This window comes from Sus scrofa, chromosome 14 (genome assembly GCF_054392235.1).
Source record: "Sus scrofa isolate SSC_HxYL_T2T_F1_AM1 chromosome 14, Sscrofa_HxYL_maternal_Yorkshire_Landrace_v2.0, whole genome shotgun sequence".
In the NCBI taxonomy this organism is placed as follows: domain Eukaryota; kingdom Metazoa; phylum Chordata; class Mammalia; order Artiodactyla; family Suidae; genus Sus; species Sus scrofa.
Genome location: NC_139396.1, coordinates 145,713,266 through 145,740,606, shown reverse-complemented (window position 1 = coordinate 145,740,606; position 27,341 = coordinate 145,713,266). Strand labels below are relative to the sequence as shown.

At 38.3% G+C, this 27,341-nt stretch overlaps 1 protein-coding gene across 15 annotated transcripts in view; it reads right to left on the bottom strand.

Annotated features, from left to right (window-relative positions):
- VTI1A (vesicle transport through interaction with t-SNAREs 1A) overlaps nt 1-27,341 on the bottom strand; it is a 368,523-nt gene that overhangs the window by 155,890 nt on the left and 185,292 nt on the right. For 2 of the 15 annotated variants that reach the window (XM_084994278.1, XM_084994281.1), the window contains one exon: nt 12,186-14,121. The exons of 11 other annotated variants lie outside the window; for them this stretch is intronic. In XM_084994278.1, coding sequence (XP_084850404.1) covers nt 13,943-14,121 — 179 coding nt within the window. In that variant the 3' untranslated portion in view covers nt 12,186-13,942. Of the gene's footprint in view, nt 1-12,185; nt 14,122-19,182; nt 21,898-27,341 lie in introns of those variants that run through there. 2 more of the 15 variants (XM_084994289.1, XM_084994290.1) reach the window with 1 other exon arrangement.

Below are 27,341 nucleotides of genomic sequence, written 5' to 3'. Positions count from 1 at the left end.
TAGCACACCTTCTGGGATAACTAACTCTGGCGTCATGCCCTGAGTGGGTAGTTTATCCTCCGTATTGATGTTACACAGGCATGAAGAGTCTTTTCTGAATTCCTGATCCCTGGATATGTGGGGAAATGGAAAAGACAGTTCTTTTTACTATCTTTCATTATTTGACAATTAAAGACAGGTAAAGAACTTCTGCTTCCAATTCAGATGTAGAAAGATACAAATGACCACTCTCATAGAAACAAGAAAAACCCAGACAAAGTAATAATGACCATTCTTTTCTGGGGGATGTCTAGTCTATGCAAAGAAGGTCTGATGGATTCTAGAGAAAAATAAGCATCTCATTTGTGAGCAAAGAGCTGTGGCAACATTCCTACCTATGGTGAGTGCTGGTATGACTTCAGACCTTACTTTGAGAGATTTTTCAGGGATAAGGAGAAATCAGTCAAATGTCATATGAAAATGTAGGCTTATAGGATACAATGGAATCTAGACACAAAAGCAAATTGCTTGTTTTGATAATTCTTCTCCAATCTCCAAATCTGCCATGGAAGAGGCAGTACAGAATGGGCTGGTTAGTAAAGAGAAACCTCATATTCCCACATATTCCTGTGCTGCTTGCGTTCTGAGACACTACAAGAGTTAAGTCCAAATGTGAACCAGCAATATAGAAAACCAGAGACTGACCCACTCCCAGATCAAATACTGATAAGATCTTTTAAGAAGGCAGAATAGACATAGGTTGGGGTGTACTTAAACTCAGATGAATCCAATCTAATTAGAGATTGAGCTTAGAACCAGCTCAACTTAATTTGGGGAAGAATTTGATCTGCGCATTAATCAAAAACAAGATAGAACAAAATGCTTCCAGAAGAAAATAAATGTAAAAGGTCTATATTTCGATTCTACTGTTTTTGTTTTTGTTGTTTGTTTTTATTTCTTACACTGTGTCTAGAATACTGTTATAAGGCACTCAAAAAAGCTGGGGAAAAAGAGAATAATGAAGTAAAAACATAGTCTATGAATATAGACTAGCAGATGACTGAGTGCTTAGAATTAGCAAGTAAATATTTAATAACTATTATAACTGTGTTAAAGAATTTAAAGGAAAAGGTAAACTTTATGTGTAAAGAGATGGGCTTTGCAGGAATGAAACAGAAACTCTAAAAAGGAAGTGAATGAAATTCTAGAATGAAAAACAAAGCAACTGAAATCAATTCACTGAAGAGACAAAATGGAATATCCTTCACTATACAAGAAAGGATCACTGAATTTGAAGACAGGTTAATAGACATTATTCAATCTGAAGGAGGTAAAGAAGTTTTTTTTTTGAGGAAAAACCCCATAACATCAATAATCTGTGAAATAACAACTAGTGATCTTACATACATGCAACTGGATTCCCAGAAAAGAGTCCCAGAGACAAATAATAAAATAGAACAAATATTGGAAGAAGTAACAGCTAAAGCTTTTCAAATTTTATTTTAAAAAAGTCATTCCACAGATTAAAGAAGTCCAACAAGCTCTGAGCAAGATAAATACAAAGAAAACCACACCTACTCACATCAGTCAGATTTCTGAAATCTGAACGTAAATTTAAAAAATCTTAATGTAGCCAGGGGTGGGAGTGGGGAGATACATTACATGATAGAAAGCAATAATAATAAGGACTGATTTTTTTTTTTTTTTTTTTTTTTTTAGGGCTGCACCTGTGGCATATAGAAGTTCCCAGACTAGGGATCAAACTGGAGCTGCAACTGCTGGCCTAGACCACAGCCACAGCAATGCAGGATCTGAGCAGCATCTGCAACCTATACCACAGTTCATGGCAACACTGGATTCTTAATGAGTAAAGGCCAGGGATCAAACCCACATCCTCATGGATACTAGTTGGGTTGGTAACCTGCTGAGCCACAATGGGAACTCCAGGACTGAATTTTCATCAGAAACAATGCGAGAGGACAATGGAACGACATCCCAAAGTGCTGGGGGGGGGGATGAGGAGGGGAGGTTATCCTAGTATTCCATATCTAGTAAAAAATCCCTTAAAAATAAAGCATAGTGTCGAATAATTGGAAAATGAGAGAATTATCCGGAAAAATTGGGTTATAAGAAATTCTTCAAACTGAAGGGAAATGACACGGTAGAAATCTGCATCTACAGAATTTAGATCCAAATAAAGAAAAATAATAACAACATATGTTGTAAAAATAAAAAAACAATAGCACAAAAGATGGAGAGAAAGTGAACAGAAGTATACTGGTGACAGGTTTTAAATCATATGCAAAGTAGCATAATATTTATTTAAGGGAAACTATGATAAGATGGGGGTGAAAACTGTAATCCTTGAGCTTCTTTGTCCAATATGGTATTTACTGGCCACATAGGGCTATTTAAATTAACTAAAATTAAATAAAATTTAAAATTCAATTTGTTGGTAGCACCAGTCACATTTCAAACGTCCAGTTACCCCATTACCTAGTGTTACTGTATCAGAGAATACAGAAATAGCATCTCTAGAAGGATCTCCAAATTCCACTTGTCTTTAAGACCAACTTAAAAGAAATACATACATACTTATTTGTGGTTTGATTTAGGTAAAACACATCCCTTCTCCGGGCTTCAGTTTCCTTAAATGTAAAATGACAGTCTTGGAATAGATAATCTTTAGTGCCCCTTTTGGCTCAGAAATGTTAGGACTTGGAGTTCCCTGGTGGTCTAGCGGTTAAGGATCCAGCATTGTTGCTACTGTGGCTTGGGTGGCTCCTGGTGGCATGAGTTCGATCCCTGGCCCGGGAACTTCTTCATGTCGTGGACACAGCCATTAGGACTCAGTGACTGTATAAAAACTTAATGCCTTCAGAATGGATAGACAATAAGGTCCTACTGTATAGCACAGGGAACTATATCCAATCTCCTGGGATAGACCATGACTGAAAATAATATTTTAAAAAAAGAATGTACATGTAAGTATGACCGAGTCACTTTGCTGTACAGCAGAAATTGGCACAACATTGTAAATCAACTATACTTTATAATTATTTAAAAAAAACTTAAATGCCTCTTTTTCTCTAGAAGCATTTAAGCAAACTAGAGCACAAGGGCCAAATCAGACTCACAGATGTATTCACCCTCCCCCACGCCTCCAGACAATCGTGAAAAAAAAAACAACAAATAACTCAAATGCCTTTAAGCAGGTCATATACTCTCAGAATGCCCAGGTCTACAACTGGACTGGTTCATGTAGCAAGCAGTCTGCTTGGTCTCTGAGGACGTTTGCATTTACTATGTAATATAAAATATTTACAAGCACTTGGATGATCACATTACCATTGATATAATTATACATTCATATAAATTGAAGGTAAACTTATGCATTCTTTGTAGAAATAGAGCAAAAGATTTGTACAGAGCCCCAGGTTTATTATTTTTTTTAAAGCAATTATGATTTAATACCACCTCTTCAGCAGGTGAGTATGTATTCTATTTTGCTTTAGGATGATCAAATCTATCATTAAGCAATTAAAAAATCATCAGCAGTACTTTCATCAAAGTCATAGTAGCAGAACCTCCCCTTAGTTACCTGGTTTGCTGCAGATAATTAACAAACACTATTCCCAGAGCCCTCAGACATCAGTCAATGAAGCTGTGCTACCAATAATGATGCTCTGGAATGAGCAGGTACTATGTAAATTGAGGTTGTTAAACAAAAGGAACCATGTTAATTACAGCTCCATTCAGAAATGAGAATGAATCTATTCTATTCTATGAAACAAGACCAGAGCAGCAGGAAGGACATCCTTTTTTCACAATTCAACAAAGAATGTTAAAACCGAGAGACGAAGCAGCAGAAAACCTGAATGGGCAAAACTGTCAAAAAGCATTCCAAAGGCTCACTTGTGGAATTTACCAAACATGTATTTACTTAATAGACAAGAGAGCTGGGTTCAGCATCATCCAGTCTCTGTGTTGAATGAATGACTCATTCTAAAAAAAAACAAAAAGGGCTGTAAACTATTGACAAGTGACTAGAAAGTAATTAGAAAGCCTTTTTGAAATCATTATGGGCACAGTTAATCACTATCTGTACTCTGTGAACTATATACATTTCTATCACCAAGTGTTTGACATTCTAAGTGCTTATTCAGAAGTCACTATTGCATGGACTGCAGAACACATGTGGCTGGCAAATATGTTTTGCTTTTGTGAAACACTATTTTTAAGCATTCCTTTTCTTTCTTTCTTTCTTTGTCTTTTTAGGGCCATACTCATGGCATATGGAAGTTCCCAGGCTAGGGGTCAAATCAGAGCTGTAGCCACCAGCCTACACCACAGCCACAGCAATTGCCAGATCAGAGCCATTTCCGTGACCTAAACTACAGTTCACAGCAATGCTGGATCCTTAACCCACTGAGTGAGGCCAGGGATGGAACCTGTGTCCTCGTGAATACTAGTCGGGTTCTTTACTGCTGAGCCATGACGGGAACTTCTATTTTAAACAACTCTGAACTGGTTTGCAACACAGAACATTTTTAAGCAGCATATTTCATATAAAAAGCCAGACCTCTAGCCTCTTTTGAAATTTGGAATATAGGGCAATACTGAGTTCCCGTTTCTACATGGCCAGCGCAGGCTGGAGCTGAGTTACAGCTGCCCTCTTTAGAAGAGCCAGGTCTTACGGAGGTCGTCACCTCCCTTCCTGACTTGTTTTAAGTTCTTGCACTGCTGCTGTAGGCCTGCTTGTGACTCCTTACTTACATGTTATTTCTTCCCCATTAGATTGTAATTCACTTTAAAGAGGAGGCATTTCTTGTTCCTCTCAGTCTATGCAGCATTTTAAGAGGCAACGGCTTACATATGCAGGTGCCCAGGAAATTTCTGTTCAGGGGAACCACTGAGCTTGAAAATATGGTCATCTTCTACACATTCATAATAACAGGAGTCTATATTTCTAGAAGAAATATGAGCCTTAAGAGTAATCGCACAGGTGAGCCAAAGAGGGTGTAGGGGTTTGGGGGTAGAGATCAGCCAGGTCACATCGTTAATTACTGACAGAGCTGCAACCTAAGTTTCCCAACCCCCGAAGTGATCTTTGCAGTAAAAAGCAATTAATTAATTCAAACTGTCCTCCAGGAGTTCCTGCTGTGGCTCAGAGGTAACGGACCCTACTAGTATCCATGAGGAAGCATGTTCGATCTCTGGACCCGCTCAGTGGGTTAAGGATCCGGTGTTAGGTGTAGGTCGCAGATGTGGCTTGATCCTGCGTTTCTATGGCTGTGGTATAGGCTGGCAACTGCAGCTCCAATTCAACTCCAGCCTGGGAACTTTCATAGGCTGCAAGGGCAGCCTTAAAAAGACAAAAAAAAAAAAAAGAAAAAAAAGAAAAAAAAAAAAGCTTCCTCCAAAACTCATTTCAATGCAGGAGACAAAGTACTCTAACACTTTAAAATACATTTAAAATGTCAGTGGCCAAAAAAGGCCTTTGCAATTATTTGGGCAAGAGTGGGACAGGAGATGGTCTCCCCACGTCCTGGACATTGTTCCCGTACAGGAATTACAGACCTCTACGGAGAACTATGCTGTGAGTTCATGGTCCTGACCAGAACGACTTTCTGTTCCTCATAAATTATGCTACAGGAAAAAAGAGTCCTAGAGGTATTCTGTTCGTATTCAAACCTTCAGACTATTTTTGCTCTCGTACAAAATAAGGGGCCAGTTCTCATGTAGAGTGGTAAAATGCCCATCTCATTGACCCCCTTCCTCCACTCTCCACAATGGCAAGTGCATCTGTCATGCCTAACAAATACATCAGGGGAGGTGGGAAATTTAATATGTTTGAATTGATCACTGTTGCTGTGAAAAGGAGGCAATCAGGAGCTGACATTCCATCTTATCCCAACACACACTCCCTTTCAACACACACACACATACACCTATGTGATAAGACACATTCACTTGACTTGAGACCCGTGTTCAGAACTTAATAATAGGAGAACACGTCACTCAGCGTTGTGGAATGGCAATAGGGACATAGAAAATCATAAAAATGCAACCAGCCTATACAAGTACAAGATAATGCTGGAGTACTAGAATACTAGAATTTTTGGCCTGATATATTTTTTTTCCTAGTTTTCATTCTATTCTTAGTTGGATTTGAAGCTAGAAGAGAAAGCGTGGACAGAAGGATAGAATCACTTCTCTCCTTTTGATTTAGCTATGTGGCAACAGACGCATGTCCATTTATAAATACATGAATAGTAGACCCACACTGCTTGTGATCTTCAAGTTCAAATACTAAAAACTACTGAAATTACACTGGTTGAAAAATGAACTGGCTTCAAAAGAACTCAGCTCACTGTTTTCAAGGTTCATTCATGTTGTGGTAGGTATTGTTCCTTTTTGTGGAATTTTAAAAATATTTTTTAAAATTGAATGTTCCATTGTATGGATATACCACATTTTGTTTATCCATCATCCACTGATGGATATTTCTGTTGTTGCTACCCCTTGGTTGTTGTGAACAGTGTTTCTATGAACATCCATGTATAAGTACTTTTTTTTTCTTGTCTTTTTAGGGTTGCACCTGTGGCATATGGAGGTTCCCAGGCTAAGGGTCAAATCAGAGCTGTAGCTGCTGGCCTACCCCTCAGCCACAGCAACACAGGAGCCGAACTGAGTTTGCAACCTACACCACAGCTCATGGCAATGCCAGGTGTTTAACCCACTGAGTGAGGCCAGGGATTGAACCTGCGTCTTCTTGGATGCTAGTCAGATTCCTTTACATTGAGCCATGACGGAAACTCCTAAGTATTTACTTAAATATCTCTTTTCAGTTCCTTGGTGTATGTGCCCAGGAGTGGACTGTATGGTAATTTTGTGTTTAACCTTTTGAGGAACTACAAAACTTGTTTTCCACAGTGGCTATCCATTTTACATTCCCACCAGCAATGCAGGAAGGTTCCAGTTTCTCCTTGGCTACATTTATTACTTTCCATTTTTAAAATGACAGCCATGCCAGTAGGTATGCAGTAGTATCTCACTGTGGTTTTGATTTGCAGTTCCCTAATGGCTAATGATGTTGAGCATCTCTTCACATTCCTGTTGGTCATTTGTATATCTTCTTTAGAGAAATGTCTATTCAAGCCCTTCGCCCATTTTTAAATTCATCTCTTTGTTTTGAGTTGTAAGAGTCCTTTTTAATATATTCTGGGTACTAAACCCTTATTAGATATGTAATGTGTAAATCTGTTATTTCATTTTATGGCTTATCTTTTCACTCTCTTGATAGTGTCTTTTTTTTTTTTTTTTTTTTTTTTTTGTCTTTTTGCTATTTCTTGGGCTGCTCCCGCGGCATATGGAGGTTCCCAGGCTAGGGGTTGAATCGGAGCTGTAGCTGCCAGCCTACGCCAGAGCCACAGCAACACTAGATCTGAGCCGCATCTGTGACCTACACCACAGCTTACGGCAACACCGGATCGGTAACCCGCTGAGCAAGGGCAGGGATCGAACCCACAACCTCATGGTTCCTAGTCGGATTCGTTAACCACTGCGCCGTGACGGGAACTCCTTGATAGTGTCTTTTGATGTACAAAAGTTTTTAACTTTAATGAAGCCCTATATATCTGTTTTTTCTTTTGTTGCTTTTAGTGTTTAAAAATCCACTGCCATTAACGAATCCGACTAGGAACCATGAGGTTGTGGGTTCGGTCCCTGCCCTTGCTCAGTGGGTTAACGATCCGGCGTTGCCGTGAGCTGTGGTGTAGGTTGCAGACGCGGCTCGGAACCCGCATTGCTGTGGCTCTGGAGTAGGCCGATGGCTACAGCTCCGATTCAACCCCTAGCCTGGGAACCTCCATATGCCGCAGGAGCGGCCCAAGAAATAGCAACAACAACAACAACAACAACAACAACAACAACAACAACAAAAAAGACAAAAAAAAAAAACAAAAAAAAAACAAAAAAAAAAATCCACTGCCAGAGTTCCCATTGTGGCTCAGCAGATTAAAGACCCAATGTCTCTGTGGGGATGCAGATTTGATCCCTGGCCTGGCTCAGTGGGTTGGGGATCCAGTGTTGCTGTAACCCAAATAAATAAATAAATAAATAAATAAATAAATAAATAAACTCCATTGCCAAATCTAGGCCATGAAGATTTATCCCCATGTTTTCTTCTAAGAGTTTTACAGTTTTACATCTTACACAGAGGTCTTTGATCGATTTGGTTTAATTTTTGTTCATGGTATAAGGTAGGAGGCTTCACACAGTTATTTCTGACTCATATAAAACATTAGAATTTCTCTGGAAGGCATTACCCTCTTCATATACACCTTATATGTAAAAAAACATGTCTAATTTATACCTTTAATTGATACCCTTAATTAAGGTCAGGACTGATGCTTTCACTGATTTATAAAATAAAATGTTATGTTTTATACAGTATGTCTTCATATGTTGACCCTTCTGAGCACACTTAAGGGAGACATCTAGTTTAAAGTAGGAGGAGAGAGCATGGATATTTTGAATGAATGGAAACAGGAAGTGACTAAGTCACTGAGTCTGAAGAAATGCAGGACAGTGGACACAGGCAGAGAACACTGAATATTAATACTGCTGAGTTTGAGCATTAAGAAACACAAAATTTGGATCTAAAGGATGAACCATTTGAGAAATATCAGGCAGTAAATCATGTTGGCAGTTAGAGGGGAAGATTGAGAAAGTGAGAAGAGTGACATTAAAGGTGGCTTATACATTTTTTTTTTTTGGTCTTTTTTTGTCTTTTTCTAGGGCCGCACCCACGGCATATGGAGGTTCCCAGGCTAGGGGTCTAATCAGAGCTGTAGCCACCAGCCTACACCACAGCCACAGCAAGGCGGGATCCAAGCCACATCTGCGACCTACACCACAGCTCAGGGCAATGCCAGATCCCTAACCCACTGAGCGAGGCCAGGGATCAAACCCGCAACCTCATGGTTCCTAGTCGGATTCGTTAACCACTGAGCCACGACGGGAACTCCATGGCTTATAAATTAAAGAAATGATTAAAAAATGAATATGACAAAAAAAAAAAAAAAGACTCAGATACAGAGAACAAACTAATGATTACCACTGGGGAGAAGGAAAGGGGGAGGGGCAGGATAGAGGTAGGGGATTAAGAGGTACATACTACTACGTACCAAATAAATAAGCAACAAAGATATACTACACAACACAGGGACTATAACCAATATTTTATAATAATTATAAATGGAATACAACCATTAAAAACTGTGACCCACTATGTTGCACACTTGAAACTTATGTAATAGTGTATATCAACCATACCTCAATAAAAAAGTTATTGAAAAAAGAAATGATTAAAGTTCAGAAATACACATTTAGAGGGATAAAATAAGCCAGTTTATTTTTTCAGCAAAACGTCACTTTTGCTATCTATATATCTAGTCTTGAGAAGAAAATCAACAAATACATGCCATACTTGCCGCCATTCTTAATCCCAAACACCTGGCAGATCCCATGAATCTCACTGCCCTTGAACATGCCTGGCAAGTAACCCTCTCCTCTCAACACTCTAGGCAATTAGCTTCAACTGACTGGGGTTGGCACTGGGGATAAGACCTATTTGCTATACTGCATCTATCATGTTGGGGTTTTTTGTTTGTTTGTTTGTTTGTTTTTGGCTTTTGTCTTTTTAGGGCCACACCCACGGCATGTGGTGTTCCCAGGCTAGGGGTCTAATCGGAGCTGTAGCTGCCGGCCTACACCACAGCCACAGCAACACAGGTTCCTTAACCCACTGAGCGAGGCCAGGGATTGAACCCACAACCCCAAGGTTCCTGGTCAGATTCATTTCCGCTGCACCATGATGGGAACTCCCATGTTGGGGTCTTTTTTTTAACTGAAGACAGAGAACACCCACCTTTCAGTTTTCAGCCAGTGCCCTCACTCTTGAATTTTCTGGCATCTATTTCCTTCAAAAGCCTGAGCGAGATGACTAAAATGTAAAGGGACAGCCACTGACCAAGGTTCTCATCTGATCTTGTACGTCTTTGTTTCTGGACCAGATACATTCACAGCATTTTTAATAAACAGGATTGTGTAGATTTTTTTCTAGGCTGGTTAAATTAGAATCCCAGGAAGTAGGGTCCAGATACACATGGTCTTAAAAATTTATAGACGTCACGCTAAACTCTTTGTTAAGAACTAGGCTTCATTATTCAACACTCTCTAGTACTACCTATCGGACCCCAGTATAGTACTTTATCCCTTTTTTTTTTTTTTTAATTCCTTCCACTGTAGAGAACCTTACCTCTTTAACACTGGTACCCAGAAGGTTTACTTAAGAAATTATAAAACAAAGAATACTTCTACACTGTTTTAGGTAAGCTGATTTCAAGAACAGGATTCATCACATTTCTTAGTTTGTCTTAGTCAAAGACCACCACCACACTTCCTCCACTTCCTGTTTAAAAAGAATTTTTTTGGACAGTTCAGGAAATAATTCATTTTGTACTATTGAACAATGCAAGCTATGTAATCCAACATATTTTCTTCTTTGGCCTGAATCCTAGGAAGCTCTGGGTGAGTTTAATCCTTAATTGTTACAGTATTGCTCTAGGATTTCTTTATACATCAACCCCTTTCCTCCACCCCCACCTCAGTCTTCCCTTTACTTATTGGTTTCTGTCTTCTGTCCTGAGTTAATCTTTCTATTCTTGGTATACCTACCTGATCTTTTATTGTAAAGCACTTCTTTCTGTGAAAGTAGATGATGCATAGGTCAATCAATTAAAAAAAAAATGTAAGTCAGATATTTAAACACGGATGCCTGGACCCTACTTTCTAATTCAGTAGGTCTGGGGTGGGACTCAAGAAGTTATACTTCTAACAAGTTCCCAAATGATTTGGATACTGCTGGTTCCCTGAGACTACACTTTGTGAACCACTGTTCTGGGATCAGCTAGCTCGGCCAACATAACCTGTGGCTGGTTTTTGCAAAAAAAAAAAGTCTTACTGAAACATACAGAAACACACACAAGTAAGTCAGAGCAATTTATAGAGGAGTCTAAAATCTAAGGGCGAAAATTTATAGTATATTATGGAGCTGACAAAAAGATGGAGACGGTTTATTCCTGAATAACTCTAAAGAAGAAGGGTCCCGTCCTGTATATTAAACACAGACATTTTGAGAGGTAGAAATTAATGAGACTCAAGACAAGGGAATCAGCAAGTGGAGAAAAGCATAACAAACAAACAAACAAAAAGGATGGATGGCTTTGTGGAATATTCTAGCAGAGTTTTAAGGTGATGTGACTTCAGTATTATTTTTTAGCTTGAGATGTATAGGTGATAAAAAAGATTCAAACTGAGTCCAAAAAGGCCACGGTGTTTGTGCCCTTGGCTGACAGTGAAACTGTTCTGTGAGGTTTGCTTACCAACTAATTGACTTAGTGATCAAACTGTGCAGTACTTTGTGTATTATGGATTTTAAAGCTTTTTCATTATGCGTTATATCAAATTTAGCACTGTTTGAGTGGAAATTTAAGACTTTACATAGTTTTTATATGTTGTAATATTTCTTCAAATAAACCTCTCCTATAAATTGCCAAAAAAACTGTTTTTTAACTGTTTTCCTAAAAAACTAAAAGATACAAAGGAGTTAAAGATTTCCTAATATTTATGCTGTTCTTCTGACATTAAAGGCTAAACAAATATGGATTTTGATAATCTATCTCATCAGATGGTAACTGCTGGTCAATGTCAGGTGAAGGACAATAGAGAATCATTCAATTTTGCAAAATGAAATATCAGTCTGACCTTAGGAGGACAGTGCGCAGTAGAGACTTCTTTTAGTCAAACTCCTAAAAAATAGTTTATTATTGTTTGCTTTTCTTAGCAAGCACGATGACATTGGGAATTTTTAAAATACAGAATAAAACAAAGCCACTATTGTTTCTAAATAAATAACAGAGAATTTACTAGACTTCATCAGCAAGGCTGTATATTGAACTTATTAGTATAATTCTAAGAAGAATTTTTAATTACATCTCAATAGGCTCCATTAGGGAACCACTAAAATTGAGTCTTTTACCAAACTTCCACGTAAGAGCATTAAGAAGTTGAGATGGGACTTTTTGAGGGAAAAGGCATGTAGGCTTAACCCCTTGGCGATGAAAAAATGACTTCATTCATTCAATACATATCCAACAAAAGTTTATTGCTTACAGGCTGAGTATAAAATACCGCAATGAATGTTTCCCTCCAGGGAAGGTTTTTTATTTTGGGTTACTATTTATTGACTGCTTCATTGTATGCCAGCCACTGTGCTAAGCACTTAACAGATACTGTACTTAATCTTCACAACCACCATACAAAGTAGATTATTATTAACCCTTTCTAAAGACAAAGAATTTGAGGCTCAGAGAGGTTAGGTAATTTGCCCAAGGATGGACAGTATTCAAAAGCCATGTCTGATTGATCCCCAAGCCAATGGTTATGGCCACTGGAACACACTGTGCTTTTACCAGCCCATAAATGGTCAACATCACAAGCAATTTGAAGCAACACTTTGGATAGACACACAACAAAAAAAGCAAGCTGGACATTTTATGACTTTTCCAATGTTATAAATCAAATACAAGGATGAGAGTGTAAGGCGCAAAATCAAAAAATTTAAAAGTGACTCCTTCTACTGAAAGAAAGGCAAGATGAATTTTCTAAGGCCCAAGAGCCTCAGATCCTATGATCTACTTCCTAGGAGCAGCTGGCCTGTTTGTCCAGCTCTTTCTTGCACTCTCAATTCCAGAGTTGCCAGTTCCTCACCAGGATTTTGTGCATTTTGTTTTTAGTGAGACACGCAGTGACTGTACACTCACTGAGACAATATTGGCTGTCCATGTAAAGACCATATCTAAGAATCAAATTATCCTTGGCCTGTTTTCACCAGCCATCTATCTGCACCGCCTTGTGAGTATCTGCAAGGCGTTTCTCACAGGGGTGGTAGGTTTTGCTTTCACTGAGAGTTTGTCTATACTGAAGTTCAGACACTGTGCTAAGTAAGCCTGTCTTCAACTACTATACTCCCAATCCCCTTCACATTGTCCTTGACTCACAGAATTGGTGGTGTTTTTTTGTTTGTTTGTTTTTTCCTACCTGAAGCAAAGAAAGCCTTACCACTGTAGAATTCTCAACATTCTACCACACTCCACTGTAAACCTCCTGTTAGGAGTCTTGGCAGTTTCTAAATTGTCAAAAATCAGAGGACTGTGCTCTTTTTCCATTCTTGACTGAGGCCAGTGTTCCAGGGAAGTTTCTGGGAATATATCAAATAATGGTCCAATTACTAACCATCTTCATTTGATAAAGCAGGAATGCATAAAGTTGGCTTTCCCAACTTTCTATTTCAACCTTTTCTTTCTTAGAGACCATCCTTGGAAGTGGGAAATCCAAAGTCCATTCATTTTTTTTTCTTTGAAACACTAAAAATGTACTCTCAAACAATTTGAAAAATTATTATTATTAATACTATTATTATTTTAATATGGACATCAGTTTCATTAAAAGAGACTTGGATCATCAACTATGACAGTGGTTATTCCAACAGGAAAAATGATGCCAATATCTTTCTATCCAATTTAGACATTGAGACACTACAAACTATTTTGTCATAATTACAGTCTTATCTAAAAACCATCCAATAGGCCACATAAGCATAGAAAGAAACTATGAGGACAGAGCTGGTTCCCCACATCGACTTCCCAGAGCCAAGAAGGACAACTTCCCAATGAGAGCTGAACCCAAAGATCAGCTGGCCTCTCTGATGAGAGGAAACAACTGTCTCACCTCTTCTAATCAAAGAAAAGGTTTACAAAATAAAGACTAGGAAAAAGACTAATTTAACCTATCTCAGCAATGAGTCATATAAACAAATGAGAATATGAATCATAGGTTAGAAAGTCAAGCTAGGTGCAAACACAAGAAAATATCTCCTCTGTTCTTGGTGTAAGTCAAACTTCAGGAAATACTGAGGGTATTTAATCTGGGCACTTTTCACAGGGAAGACACGATTAATGTGAAGGCAGATGACGTCTTGTCTTGAAGCCACATTCAAATTTACAAAGACGAGACCTGAAAAGGATACAAGAAGGCATCTGAAACCCCTTCTAGAAGAGAAGGTCTTGTGCATCTGTATCCTCCCCACCGTGTTCAGCACCTTGCAGAGCCCATGGAAAGCACCTGATAGGTATTATATGCGATGTAATATCATCAGCTCCCCTTCAAACTGATGCTATCAGTTCAATTTGGGGAACCGATAGGCCCGGAGAACCCAGATGATGCCAAAATATCATGAAACTACTTTTTTTTCCAGACAAACAGAAAGCTCGGGAAGCCGAGGAACAGCTCAGCAACCTAGAAACTAGCTGTGCAGAGCACTCTTTGAATACGAATTAGCAGTGGGTAATGGCAGCATATTTATGAGGTCTCTTGCCGGGTCCTTTCCTCCTGTGAATGCTGTATAATTCATTGCGTGCGCCCTGACCCCAGTGCGCTCCTGTTCTGACAAATCATACTTGATTAAGACAAATCTTTATTAGTTAGCTAGTCAACTTCCCCATTTATCACTGGCAAATCCCATTCTCCTCTCTAAGTACAGGAAAAGTGACTGAAACCTTAACTAAAACACACACCCAAACATCTAAATCCCAATAAAAGATCTGTTGTACACAGCAAGAAATACGAGAAAGCTCAAAGTCTCAAGAGTTGATGAAACAAATTGTTTAATAGGTATATATTCTACCCACTGACAAACTCAAACCCACCACACATTTCACCCGGGCTGAGGAACTGTTAATTAGGAATTTTTATCTATTCCTGAACTTGCGTTTGGAAGCAAAATGCCACCTTTAAAAACTGCATTACAAAGTTGGAGGCTCAAAATACTGGGGGGTAAAAAAAAAAAAAGATTGCTGAGTAGAGAGAATGTTTAAGTCTCTTAGCAAAAGAATAAAAACAACACATCTTTTAAAAAATGAAATAGAATAAGGCGGAATGAATTCAAAATTATTCTTGATTCTTCAGTACCATAGGAAAAGGCATCTCTTTTTGAACTGTTTGTAATGTCTTCATGAACGTTACTGTTGGTTTCACCCTAAAGATGATTTAATGTGTTTAGAGTGGGTGATACTCATTGTAGAGTCTGATGCACCGAGCCTGGCACCAGGTCTTTTCCGGGCACATTAGCTCTCTTTCCTTAGTGAGAGTAAGAGAAAGAGAGAGACAGGAAGACAGAGTGAGTATGATTTGCACTGATTTTCATTTCCCTTATTTTTACTCTTAAACCCTGATTCCAATGGAGGAGGAAAATCTTCTTACTTTTTCCTAAGCAGCTACTACATCAATCCAGATGTATAATCCATGTTTAATTTCTACATAGATAATCTCATTGTTCCCTCTAAGAAGAAGGCAGAGACAACGCATCATACAAGAATTCTTTGACGAAAAATTTTTACATGAGATCCTAAACATTCTGCATTAATGAAACACAATCTACACATGTTTTTACGGGAGGAAACCCACTTTTAGTCTTGACAACTTTAATGAAATGCCAGTTAACACTTTATAGTATGCATACTGTATTTTACCTCATTGATGTCCTTAAGAGCTAAACGGAAAGTAACATTCAAAAACATTTTGCATGTTGGGGTTGTCTCATATTTGCCAAAATCTCCTATTTAGAAAATGTGGATACATCTTGAGAAATGAGGTCAGAGCTTGATACGAGAGACTTCAAAAGAACACCTTGTACAGTGGGAAATAGTGCGTTGATGATTTTATAAGCAGACTGACTCTGATTATATCTATGAATTCAGAAAGGATCACACCTCAACAATCCCTCCCCACTCTATAGTTCTTTCATCACGATCTCAAAGCACTGTACAAATATTCCAAGAGTGAAAACTGTCACGGTCCCTTTAGAGAATCTTTATTTCATTTGGGAGGTGGGCTGGAAGGTTAAGTAGTTTATAATAGGCCCAAAGAAGTAAAAGAAAATGTTTGCAGTCACTTTTATTTGTCTATTGATTTTCTACCATTTTTTCAATTTTTTGTATTTTTTAAAACTATGGTTGAATTACAATGTTGTGCCAATTTCTGCTGTACAGCAAAGTGACCCAGTCATATATTCTTTTCTTTTTCTCGTATCATCCCCCATCAGGTTCTATTTCAAGAGACCAGACGCAGTTCCCTGTGCTATACAGTAGGACCTCGTTGACCACCCATTCTAAATGTGGTCGTTTGCATCTACTAACCCCAAACTCCCAGTTCATCCCACTCCCTCCTCTCTCCTCCTTGGCAACCACAAGTCTTCCCATTTTTTTTCTTGGAAGTCCTGATGAAAATCAACTCTCCCAGAAAGGTTAAACAGTTTGCCCATGGAGACAAATTACATCAGAGGTAGGATTAGAATTCAATCCAATCAACATGACTGAGAGTCAATTACATGGCAAGCACTGTAATGATATAAAGAAGTATAACGCATGTTCCCAACATGTAGCAGCTCCTACTTAACTGGGGTAGAATGATGTAAAAATCACCACCACTACAACAAAGTGTAAAACACTGTACAAGTACTAAATAGAAAAAGGTGCCAAATGTGCTCGAGCAACTGATGTACAAACATGGGACTCTTCACTGGTTTGTTCATCATCTTGACAGGTCTCCAAGAGTCCACTGGCCATGACTTTCACCCCAGTCCTCTGCCCTTCCCACCCCCTTCCCCGGTAATCACCTGTCACACAGTGATGTGGACATCTTTTGACATAATTAAAAAATTATCTATTGACAACCTAACTGTAATGGATACTCTACTGTGTAACTCACATCTCTTTTCCAATCTTAGAAGACAAAGGTGAAGACCTATGGAAACAATGATTCCATTTTTTTTTTTTTTAACTGTTGCTTTAGAATGAATGTAGTACTGGCCTGAAACTAACTGTAAATAATACATACTTAAAGTAGTGAGATGAGGGGTAGTGGGACAATCTACAAGATAGGTTTTATTTCTAGTAGTATTTGTAGGTAAAAATACTGTAAGGCACCTGGTCCAACTGCTCCTACTTAGAAAGGTCTATCAACCAGTGGTACCTGAATCAAACTGGATGATAAAAGGTAGTATTCTCTCTTGTCTAACCACATCCCATCTCTGGCGCCAGGTAATCAAGAAGCAATATATTTCTTACATAACGCCTAGGACATAACAGATCTTTAATAATACTTCCTTAGGTGGATGGACGGATGGCTGGATGGTTAAATGCATGGTGGAAAGATGCAGAGAAAAAAGGAATGTAGAGAAAAGTAAAAGGGGAGAACACTGAAAGTGAGAAAGGCTAAAAGAGTAAAGTAAAGCTGGTAAAGACACTGATTTAGAGAGCTAGATACTTATCAGTAGAACTCTACAGATTTGGCAGAGATTTAGAGGTTATTTATTCCACTCAAGAGTTGGATCAGATCATCTGGAGAAAAGCAGTTTCTTAAATGGCATATCAGGCAGAGCTTGGGTTAGAATCCAGACTTCTCCACTCTTCATTTCATACGCTATGTAACGCATAATACACAAGCAGAAGGCTGTGGACTCCTTATTATTAGAGTCTCTGAATGGCCCTGGGACATGGCTCCTTAAAATAGCCCTATCGCCTCTGCAATCATGGGCGATGCTAGGGAGGAGATTTCTACCAAGGAGAATCCCACACAGCACTGGTCTAACTCATCATTTTAGTGATGTTGTCTGAAACTAGCCAGAAATACCAACCATTTACCCATTTATGCCTTACAGTGAGCAACTGGGTTAAGACAGGAGGCAGAGGGGAAAGGAAGTGTACTTGTTTCTTACAGCTCACTTATTTAGACCTTATTTAATTGTGGGGAAATAATTCAGATAAGACATACTTGGCTGTTGTAAACTGACTGCTCCTTCATCTGACAAATATTTACCAAGGGCTGACTATGCGTACCAGGCTTAGGAACCAAGACCCGAATACGGCATCAAGTGATCATAGTGAGCTATTAGGCAAATAATGGTTCTTTGAGAGTGAAAGTTAAGAACATTTAATACTATAAAATTCACTTGATGAACAGTTTGAGGTTACTTCCTCATCTACACATTTTAATGGAATACTTTCATGTGATGAGTGCTTTCGACTTGCAAACAAATTCCGAGAAAGCAAAATAAATATCAAGCGATTGTATTGTTTTGTTGCTGTGTTTAACTACTACAGAAACCAAACTTGTCCTCACCACGGTATAATTTTGCCATTGTGTTTAAGGTTGGTAAGTCAGCATAATCAGATAATCTAATGCAAACACTCGATGGAGAAACTCAATTCTACAGCAAATTTTCAGAATGTGTTAAAATTGATGTCAATGTCTCAGTAATTTCACAGTTTAAAAAACAGTTAGAAATGTAATGACTACACTACACTTGATTAAAGCATTTACAGCTCTAATCAAAAACTGACAGCAAGATCAAAGATGTTAACTTAAATCTCTCTTCTAATTATGTTTAAAATGCCACACCTCAGGCCTGTCTCTCCTCTTCTTTTTCAAACCAAATTCTGCTTAAGAAAGATCTAACACTTCTTAACAGTTCATTATCCAATAAAACTATTCAAAGCTTAAAAGCAATCTACACAATTAGTCAGGACCTCAGGGAGTCCACCGGTAGTCTTTATTACAGGACTTCATATTAAAACACCTTAATTATATTTGTCAAATGGATTTCATTAAAACCCATCGTCACTTTAATTTTCATATTTTGACAGTGCTGGCATAGGCATTATTACCACCTGCCAAGCTAGGAACTACAACAAAATTGTCAAATTCCTTCAAATCCCAAGCAGTTTCTTTTGTACCTGATGGATCGTTTTCTCTGGATAGGGAATCTATCACAATTAGGAGAATTAAAATACCCCTACTTACATTCTACTCAGAATATATATGTTTCTTGCAGGTGCAGGAAAAACAAACTACCTCCGTGCTGGGTTGCCAGGTGCACTTTGGAGAGAGGGTGATACCATATTTTGCAGTGTATCTGAATAGCAAAGCCGAGACATCAAACAGAATGCACTATGATTCAATCACATCACAACCATCAGGACTTGAAAGCCAGGACTTTTTTCTTTTTCTTTTCTTTCTTTCTTTCTTTCTTTTTTTTTTTTTACCTCCTATTCATTATGCTGCCATATTTTATAAAATATACGGTGTTTCTGGCCATTCACTTGAGATTCAATTGTATTTCATTTGCCACTGCGATTTAGATTATTGAAACAGCAAATGGAAAAAAATACATACATGCCTTTCTTGCTTGCTATGCAATGCTCAATGTCAACAGTGACGCAATGTTTATAGCACTTTCCTAATTGAGTTAGTTATGCAACTTCAGGAAAAGTGGAGGTGTGTATACTAATAAGCAAAGCTTTTTTGTCTTATTTTCTCTTGATTTCCTAAGTCTTTGGTAGCATATGCAATAGAGAAAGAGAATCCTCTATGATCCTCCCTTTAGATTGTAGCATATAAAATTCCATTTTTCAAGTGTCTAAGATAGAACAGGAATAGCAAAAAAAGATAGGCTTTTTTTTTTTTTTTTTTTTTTTAACCTAACAGACTCATAAGATAGAACAAAGGAAAGAGGTTTCTGGCCTATGTCTAACACACTTCAGGGCTTTGTACAATGGTCTCAGGAGTAATAATCACCTTGCTTTATGAATACTTTAAATCACAGTAAATGGTCTTGGCTTATTTTGAGTAAAGCCAAACTTTTAAAGATTTACTTACAAAATCACAAGACATTAAAAAAATCATAAATGATCACGGACTTACATGTCTCAAAATGTAATATAATTGAAATGGAAAACATGCTCTGAGAATCATACACAGGGAAAACGCATTTAAATACAGTTCCCATGTCACCACTGCCTAGAAGCCTTTCATGATCAACTCTGCTGGCAAGTGTTTCTCCCTCCTCTGGACTTGGTTGGGTTTATGATCTGAGCCACAACTGCAGCACATATCCCAAGGCTTGGTGTTTTGTTCTTCTCTTTATGCCCAGAGTCTGGGAGAGTGCCTGAAACGGTGCACACGTTTGTCTACTGACCACGCTCATGCCTGTCGCCCCTATCAGGCGACAGGCAACTCCCCCATGGCAGGGGAGGATCTTAAACAATGGCCACTTCTCTTCCATACAGTGCCTCATCAATGCAGTCATCTGGCTTACCTACCTCTATCTCTACATATCCATATAGATATACAGAGACGGAGAGATGGGTATGTGGATAGCATGTTTACACATGTTTACACGTGTGTGTGTGTGTGTCAGTGTGTGTGTGTGTGTGTCAATGATTGGAATTCTGTTGAATACAAAATTCATGAAAAAGCTCCAAAATTCCTATGTCAAAAAATATAAGCATCATCAATTCCTTTTAAATGTTTATTAAACGTCACTCTAATCTTGAACCACGAATCCTTCACATTTGTCCCTCTCTCCCGGGGTGACCCTTCAGTAAGTCTGCCTGGGATGGCTGATAATGACGGAAGTGATGAAATAGAGAGGTCAGAGGTGCACACCTTAGACATCTTGCAGTGGGAATCAAAATTCTTTTCCCAAGAGTTCCTCAGCTACTAGAAAATACTTTCCATTGCCACCAGTCAATAATTTATTTGAAACCATTATTATTAATAATCACAGAACACATGGATTTTTCTCATTAGGAAAAAAAAAAAAAACTGGCATGATCTACTATTTTAGAAATGTTCCTAGAGGGACACTTCAAAAATGAGGCCAGATGCAGGCTACAGTCTGGAACATTTGAAGTTTATTTGATATAAATAGAGACCTACAGAAACCCTGCTGATATAAAAGTCACAAGGCACATGTAAGTTTATGAATACTGCATTTATTGTATTTTAAATGCAATACGTGTCAACTGGGTACTCAAAGAGTGATTCTGGTTATTTGAGAATGTGTCTGTCTTAACACTGTGCTATCAATTTCTGCTCAACGGCACCCTGCCTCTGGTCATTCACGAAGGCTAACACAGTTTCTGTCTTTTTGTTGTCCATCTGTGTTCAAAGGGGGTACAAACACAGGAGTTAGCTTGTAGACTGAAAAGTCTGTGTGGTTTACACAGGATTGATACAGGGATGTATCAAGTATGACTTATAAAAGTAAGCACTTTGGACAGTGTATAAAATACAACTGGAACTTTGGGTAATCTAGGGCTTCCACTGAAAAGAGACGATTTGGAAACGGGGAAGGAACATTTGGAGGCGACAAGGATACTGAAGGCAGTGAGTGGACAGAGAAGATCATTTAAGGGAGACCTTCTGCGAGTGGGGTTCTGATGTGGCAGTTGGGACTCTTGCCAATTGCAAGGGTCTGGGAGTCGGCCTGGGACTGTGTCCACATCGAAGGACTGCTACCTTGAATCCTCGCTAAGATCATCCCCCTTCTTGAGCCCACGTGGTCATGCACATCATCACCCGATCACCTGATCACGTGCTATTGCCTCTTCGAGCTCCTCCACGTCCCCCAGTTTCTGAGCCCACATATAAGTCCTGGTGGGAGTGCGCAACCTTTATGCATTGGGCAAAAGAAGAAAAGCGGCGATTCTGGTTTTTCTCTTATCCACAGGCAGCTTGGTGTGAGGGATGGGGTGGTAGGGGGGTAATGTGGGACATATGGGATCACGGGAGCCTGCAGGAGGACTGGAAGGAGGCTTTCGAACAGCATGATCAGAGGGAGAGCCTGAAGTGCCCAACTGACAGCTCTACAGGCTGCTCAGACACTGCTTTTTCCAGCAGGAGAAAATCCTCGACTTTTGCTTTTTCCCCCACTCCTTTTAAAATGATTACCTTGGAAAAAAAAAAAAAAAAAAAGATATTGCTTTTCCCGCAGTAGTCACAAGACAAGAAAGCAATATTTTCTGTTCTTTTGAAGTTATACAAAAACAGCCAATGAAAATATGCCTGACTGTTCACTGTTGGCTAGACCCTGAGACTTGGGCCTTCCTATTGAGTAATTTGGATGCTAAACCCCAGTGTTCATCAACACCTTCCTGGACAATAAATGCCACTAAGATCTGTTTCTGGACCGAGCCTTGTATTTTGTATTCAGACTACCCTCAGGGCTACTACTCTCTTAGACACAAGAGAAGGCTGATGCTCTTTAAATAAAACAATGACTGCATAATTCAATAGTTGCCAAATGATGAGCCAATATTAAAATGCTTTAGTGATATTTTTCTATGGGGAAATGGCACCCTTAACACAGTTCACTAATAAAGGAGAACAAATCACTTACAAAGTAGAACAACGTGGTCCCCTTAAATATTTATCTATAGAAGCGTCTGTGTGCGTGTGTGTGTGTGTGTGTGTGTGTGTGTGTGTGTGTGTGCGCGCTTTCTTGGAGTGCTGAGAGCTTCCTTATTCACCTCCAGGCTTTGGAAGGCCTGCTCCCCAAAGAAGCTGGTCCACTGGTTCTCCACCAGAGGAGGTAATGGCGGGGGAAGGGAGGAATAGGAGCAAGCTTTGGGCAAAATAAGATTTGTCAGACTGAAAGGCGGACTGCTATGATTCCTGATAAACAGCGAAGTTTCTGCTTATTTTTTTTTTAAACTCTCATGTTCCATTCCTCAAACAGTAGGGAAAAGACATTTAAAATTACATCTTTAGCATCTCTGGAGTATTTTTTACAATATAAATGCAAAATAAACAGATTTTAAGATGATAAAATGTATAGTTTAAAATAAACACTATTTAAGAGATAATCTCATATTCTATGAACTTAATTCGTTGGGTAAAAAAAAAATTCATCTTTTTCAACTCCAAATGGCCCTTGGATTACTACCGTTTAAAATTGCCAGCTGCAGGTGGAAGGCAGTGATTATTCCTGATTTCCTGGTGAAGAAAAGTTGAATAAAGAGAGTTAAATCACTTTTCTACTCTCATCAGTGAGGAACAGAATCATGAAATGATACTTTGTCTCCTGGTCTATGTTTTAGTCTTCAAAGCAGAAAACTAGCAAAAACTATATTGGGAATACGTGCAGTTTCTGGAAACTTGTCAGGCTTAAGCCTAACAGCTGAGAGACAGTGAGGAGGAGTTTGAATAAACCTTTCTTTTATTAGAAAAACAAAGTGTTATGCTAAAATGACCTTTTTTAAAAAAAAAAAAATCCCCATATTCTGTATATCCATTTTCAATGTCAGTAAGTATCTTCTATTCCAATGTCGACTCAGAGATAAACAGCATTGCTGGTAGGCCTCCAGAGTGTTTCCAGGCTGTTCTATGGCTCTTAAGTCAAAAAACCTCTCAGAATATCAACTCAACATTTCACTGAATAAGGCAGTTTTTTGCATGTGTATTATTATTAATGCTCATTAATGAGTTGGTCATGTAGCTTCTGGGTATAAGTATGCTAAGATGATGATGTTTACATGGGGAGGGAAATACAAACATGTTCAAAGACTAGCCAATTCTGAAATTTTAAAAACATGACTGTTATAGAATAACTATCCAATTAGCAATTGTCTATGTGATTCCTCAAAAGGATAAACATCAGAAAATCAAAGTCTCCTATAAGTCTAAAAGCTCGGTACTTAAATAATATTTTGCTTTTTATAATCATGTCAACTTTGATTATGCATTTTTAATTGTCAATGAAATTTGGTAATAAGAAGGGAAAGCCTTAATTGAAATGCTTGTAAAATCCTCTGACTAGGAGAGTTTGTGTGAGTTGATTAATTAAGAGACTTTCACAGTTTTCATATTGATTGCCTTTGTGTTTCTGAACTTCCTGTCTGTTGGTTATATGCAGGGTAAAAGTAAGAAATCACGGATGTAACAAGATGTAGGATTTCTCGACATACGTTTTCACTTTGATAAACTGAGTGGTTCCTCCCTCCTTTTCTTTCTTTCTTTTTTTTTTTTGGAGTATTTCTCTGTTATCCTTTTTTTGTAGAGAGAGAGACAGACTTTTAAATGCTGGTACTTGTGCCTCAGTGTCATAATTCCACCAAATATTTTTAGGAGATAAGATGTCCTATATCTAGCATAGTTTTTATTTATTGTATTAAACTATTTAAAAACAGAACTAGAAACATACAAATCAGCTCATTTTGCTAGAACTAAGACAAAAGGAAATGTGAATATCTCTGTTCTAGACCTCTTAAGCAGAAAATATTAGAGAAATAGGAATTTTCTGCCTACATTTGGGTGTTGCAGTACAGTTGTGATACGATTTTCCAGTGGTCCTGAGAAAGAAAAAGGTTTAAAATATGGAGATCTCAATCTACTTAAAAATCAAGTTAAATATTTCCCTTTAGCATCACTGAAAATGATTTATGGAATTTATGAAACAGGTTACATAATAAATAATAATAATAAAGAATAATAAAACTAAAATTATAAGAATAATAAAAAATAATAAAATAAGAATAATAAAACTAAAATTATCTGCGATATACTTAATTAGACTTTCCTCCTTCTACTGAATATTTAGGGGGTGTTATAAGATGAAGTAACTAAATATTTAAGGTGTTGCTATAAGGTAAAACAACTAAAATTTTAGGATGTCATTATAACACAAACTTAAAATTTTTCTGGTTTGTTTGTTTAGGAATTGTCCCCCTATAGCAAGACAAGATACTTCTCTCTTCCTTTGAACATTTCAGCATATTTGTCCAGCATTATTTTTTCATTCTCTTTTATCCCCGGGGCTCTCAATGTTTAAATAGCTCCCTCCCATGTAAAGCTTTGCACCGATATCGATCAGCCTAGGCTGGAAGTTACTATGAGGCATTTTCAATAATCAGCCCAGCTGTTCAGAGAGCTTCTTGAATATAACCCTTAGGTAAACAGCATAATGCACTGAGAACTCTCTCCAGCAACCGGCCCTTCTTGGCAATCTCAAAGATTGCTATTAATGCTTCACTAAACAAAGAACTTAATTCTGATTTTTAACAATGGAGGCAAAAGGGTAATTCAAACAAATCCCATCTTTGATTCACATATGTAGAAACTATAAGGGGTCCTCCCTGCCCACATGCCTGCATATCTGATTAATTCAAAAGCACGTGTGTGGAGAAAACCGTTTTTACAGAGCCAAAAGCAACTGTATGCAAGGCAGTTTTTCAGTATTATGATTTTATTCCTTAACCCTCACATTCAGATTTAAATTTATTCACTTAGATCTCCTAGGTCAATTATATTATCTACCTTTATAGATATGTATAGCAAAGTAATCAAGGCACTTGTTTAAAAATTTACATTATTTTAAATTTCCTCTTTCTTTAAGAGTTTGATGCTAAAGAAAAAGAGAGACTTTCACATAGCACTACTAATTATGATTTCCTGCTGACATGCAGTAAGAGAACCTTAAAAGAAGCACTGAAAAAGCAGACACTATATATAAAGTATAATGTAAAAATAGCATTAGGTAGCCATGCTGTGAAACCCATAATGTTCACACCCTTCAGTGGGTGAAGAATAAACATCATAAAAGTAAATAGGATTCCAAAATAGATGGCACCTAGAAAATCTTGAGTCCCCAAATTGTTTTGCTTTTAGAAAAAGAAAACAAAACCAAATAAAAGTTAGGCATAAACAATTCCTAATGCTTCTATTAGAACCATTCAACAAGGCTCTCAGGTCATTATTTAAGTTACATCAAACATATTTGCCTGGTTAAAGCTATTCTGAGATGTAATAAGTAGACAGAGGCCTCAGGTTCTGGAAGAATAGACCAGTCTTCTGATATTTAAGAAACTGAAATGTTTCTTCGGGTTTACGCATCACCCCAACTACCTTATCCCTGACAGTAAATCAGAATGACCTTGTTTTTCTGTTGATCTGTTTTGTTTTGTTATGCTTGTTTGTTTTCTCTTTATTTGGAGAGAGGAAAACTGCTCTTTAGCATTTAATTTATACTTACTGTGCCCTGTAGCAATCTGCCAAAGAACAAAAGACACTGTCTCTGCCCTTGACGGAGTTTTAATCTACTTGAAAAGATGGGACTGTCCTCTGACCCCAAGCTACTGTCCAACGGCAGAAGAAATTTAATGAGTGATAACAATACAGTATTAAGCAATATCAATTGCCACAGTGTATGCCTATATGAAGTCCTGGTATTGGAAAAATAAATCAAATATATGAGTTGGCTATCTCAAGATTCTTGGTCTATAAAATACCACCATACAAAGCTTTATACCATATTTAGAAGCAAGCAGTGAAAGACTTGGCCTTGATTTTGACAGCTATTCATCCATAAGTGCATCTGTGGAGGCTGCCTTCTTACTGTGAGCTTCTTGTACCTTCAGATCTTTCTCCCTTGCAGGTGCTGCATCCTTATCTCAGCCCATAGTGTTAGTGGTTCGAGTTCTTACCTTGTATTTCTTCCTTACATTCGCCCTATGATCTCCTTTAAGAACCTCATTCATTTACGTAGTTTTAAATATTATGCCCATTTCTATGTGTAATCTGTCTCTTAACCTATTCTGACTTTGATTCCCTATTTCCTATTACAAGCTGCATATCCACCTTGGTCATCTTACCAGTTCCTTAAACTCAACAGGTCTAAAATCAATATCCTGTCTCCTTGCTGTGCGCCTCTTGCTATCAGTTAAGGGCAGGCAAATCGAGGGGGTTTGACACAGAGTGATTCATTTGGAATCTTCCTTTAGTTTCCTTCCCAGTCTGAACCAGTCATCAGATCTGTTCAAACCTTCCTTTGAAATATCTCTCATATTTGTGTCTTCTCTTCCACTGCTGACATTATAACTTTTCACACCCTTTCCTAACTGGTCTCCCTGTCCTAGCTCCAGACACCAATACATCTTGGTTGTTTGATCTTCTTAAACCACCAGTCTGGTCATGCCCGGGACCCTCTCATTGCTTTCCAGGTAAAAATCGAAACTATGCTCTAAACTAGCATCCAGAACTTTTCAGAATTTTGGCCTAAATACTCTTTCAGGCTTCTTACCTAATTCTCTCTGGCAAAAAGTCTAGGCTCTATTCCAGGGCTTTTCAACCTAGATATACACTGACATTTGGGGTGGATAACTCTTTGTTGGATAGAAGGGTCTGTCTGTGCATCATAGGATACTCAGCAGTATTCCTGGTCTCTGCTGATGAGATGCCAGGAGCAGCTCTTCTCCCTTGTTGTCACAACCAAAAACGTCTCCAGACATTGCCACATGTCCCGCTGGGGGGTCAAAACCTGCCCCAGTTGAGAAGCACTTCTCTAGTCAGATTAGACTTGGGCGTCTCTAAGCTTCTAGCCATGTGGTGTCCCTAACAAT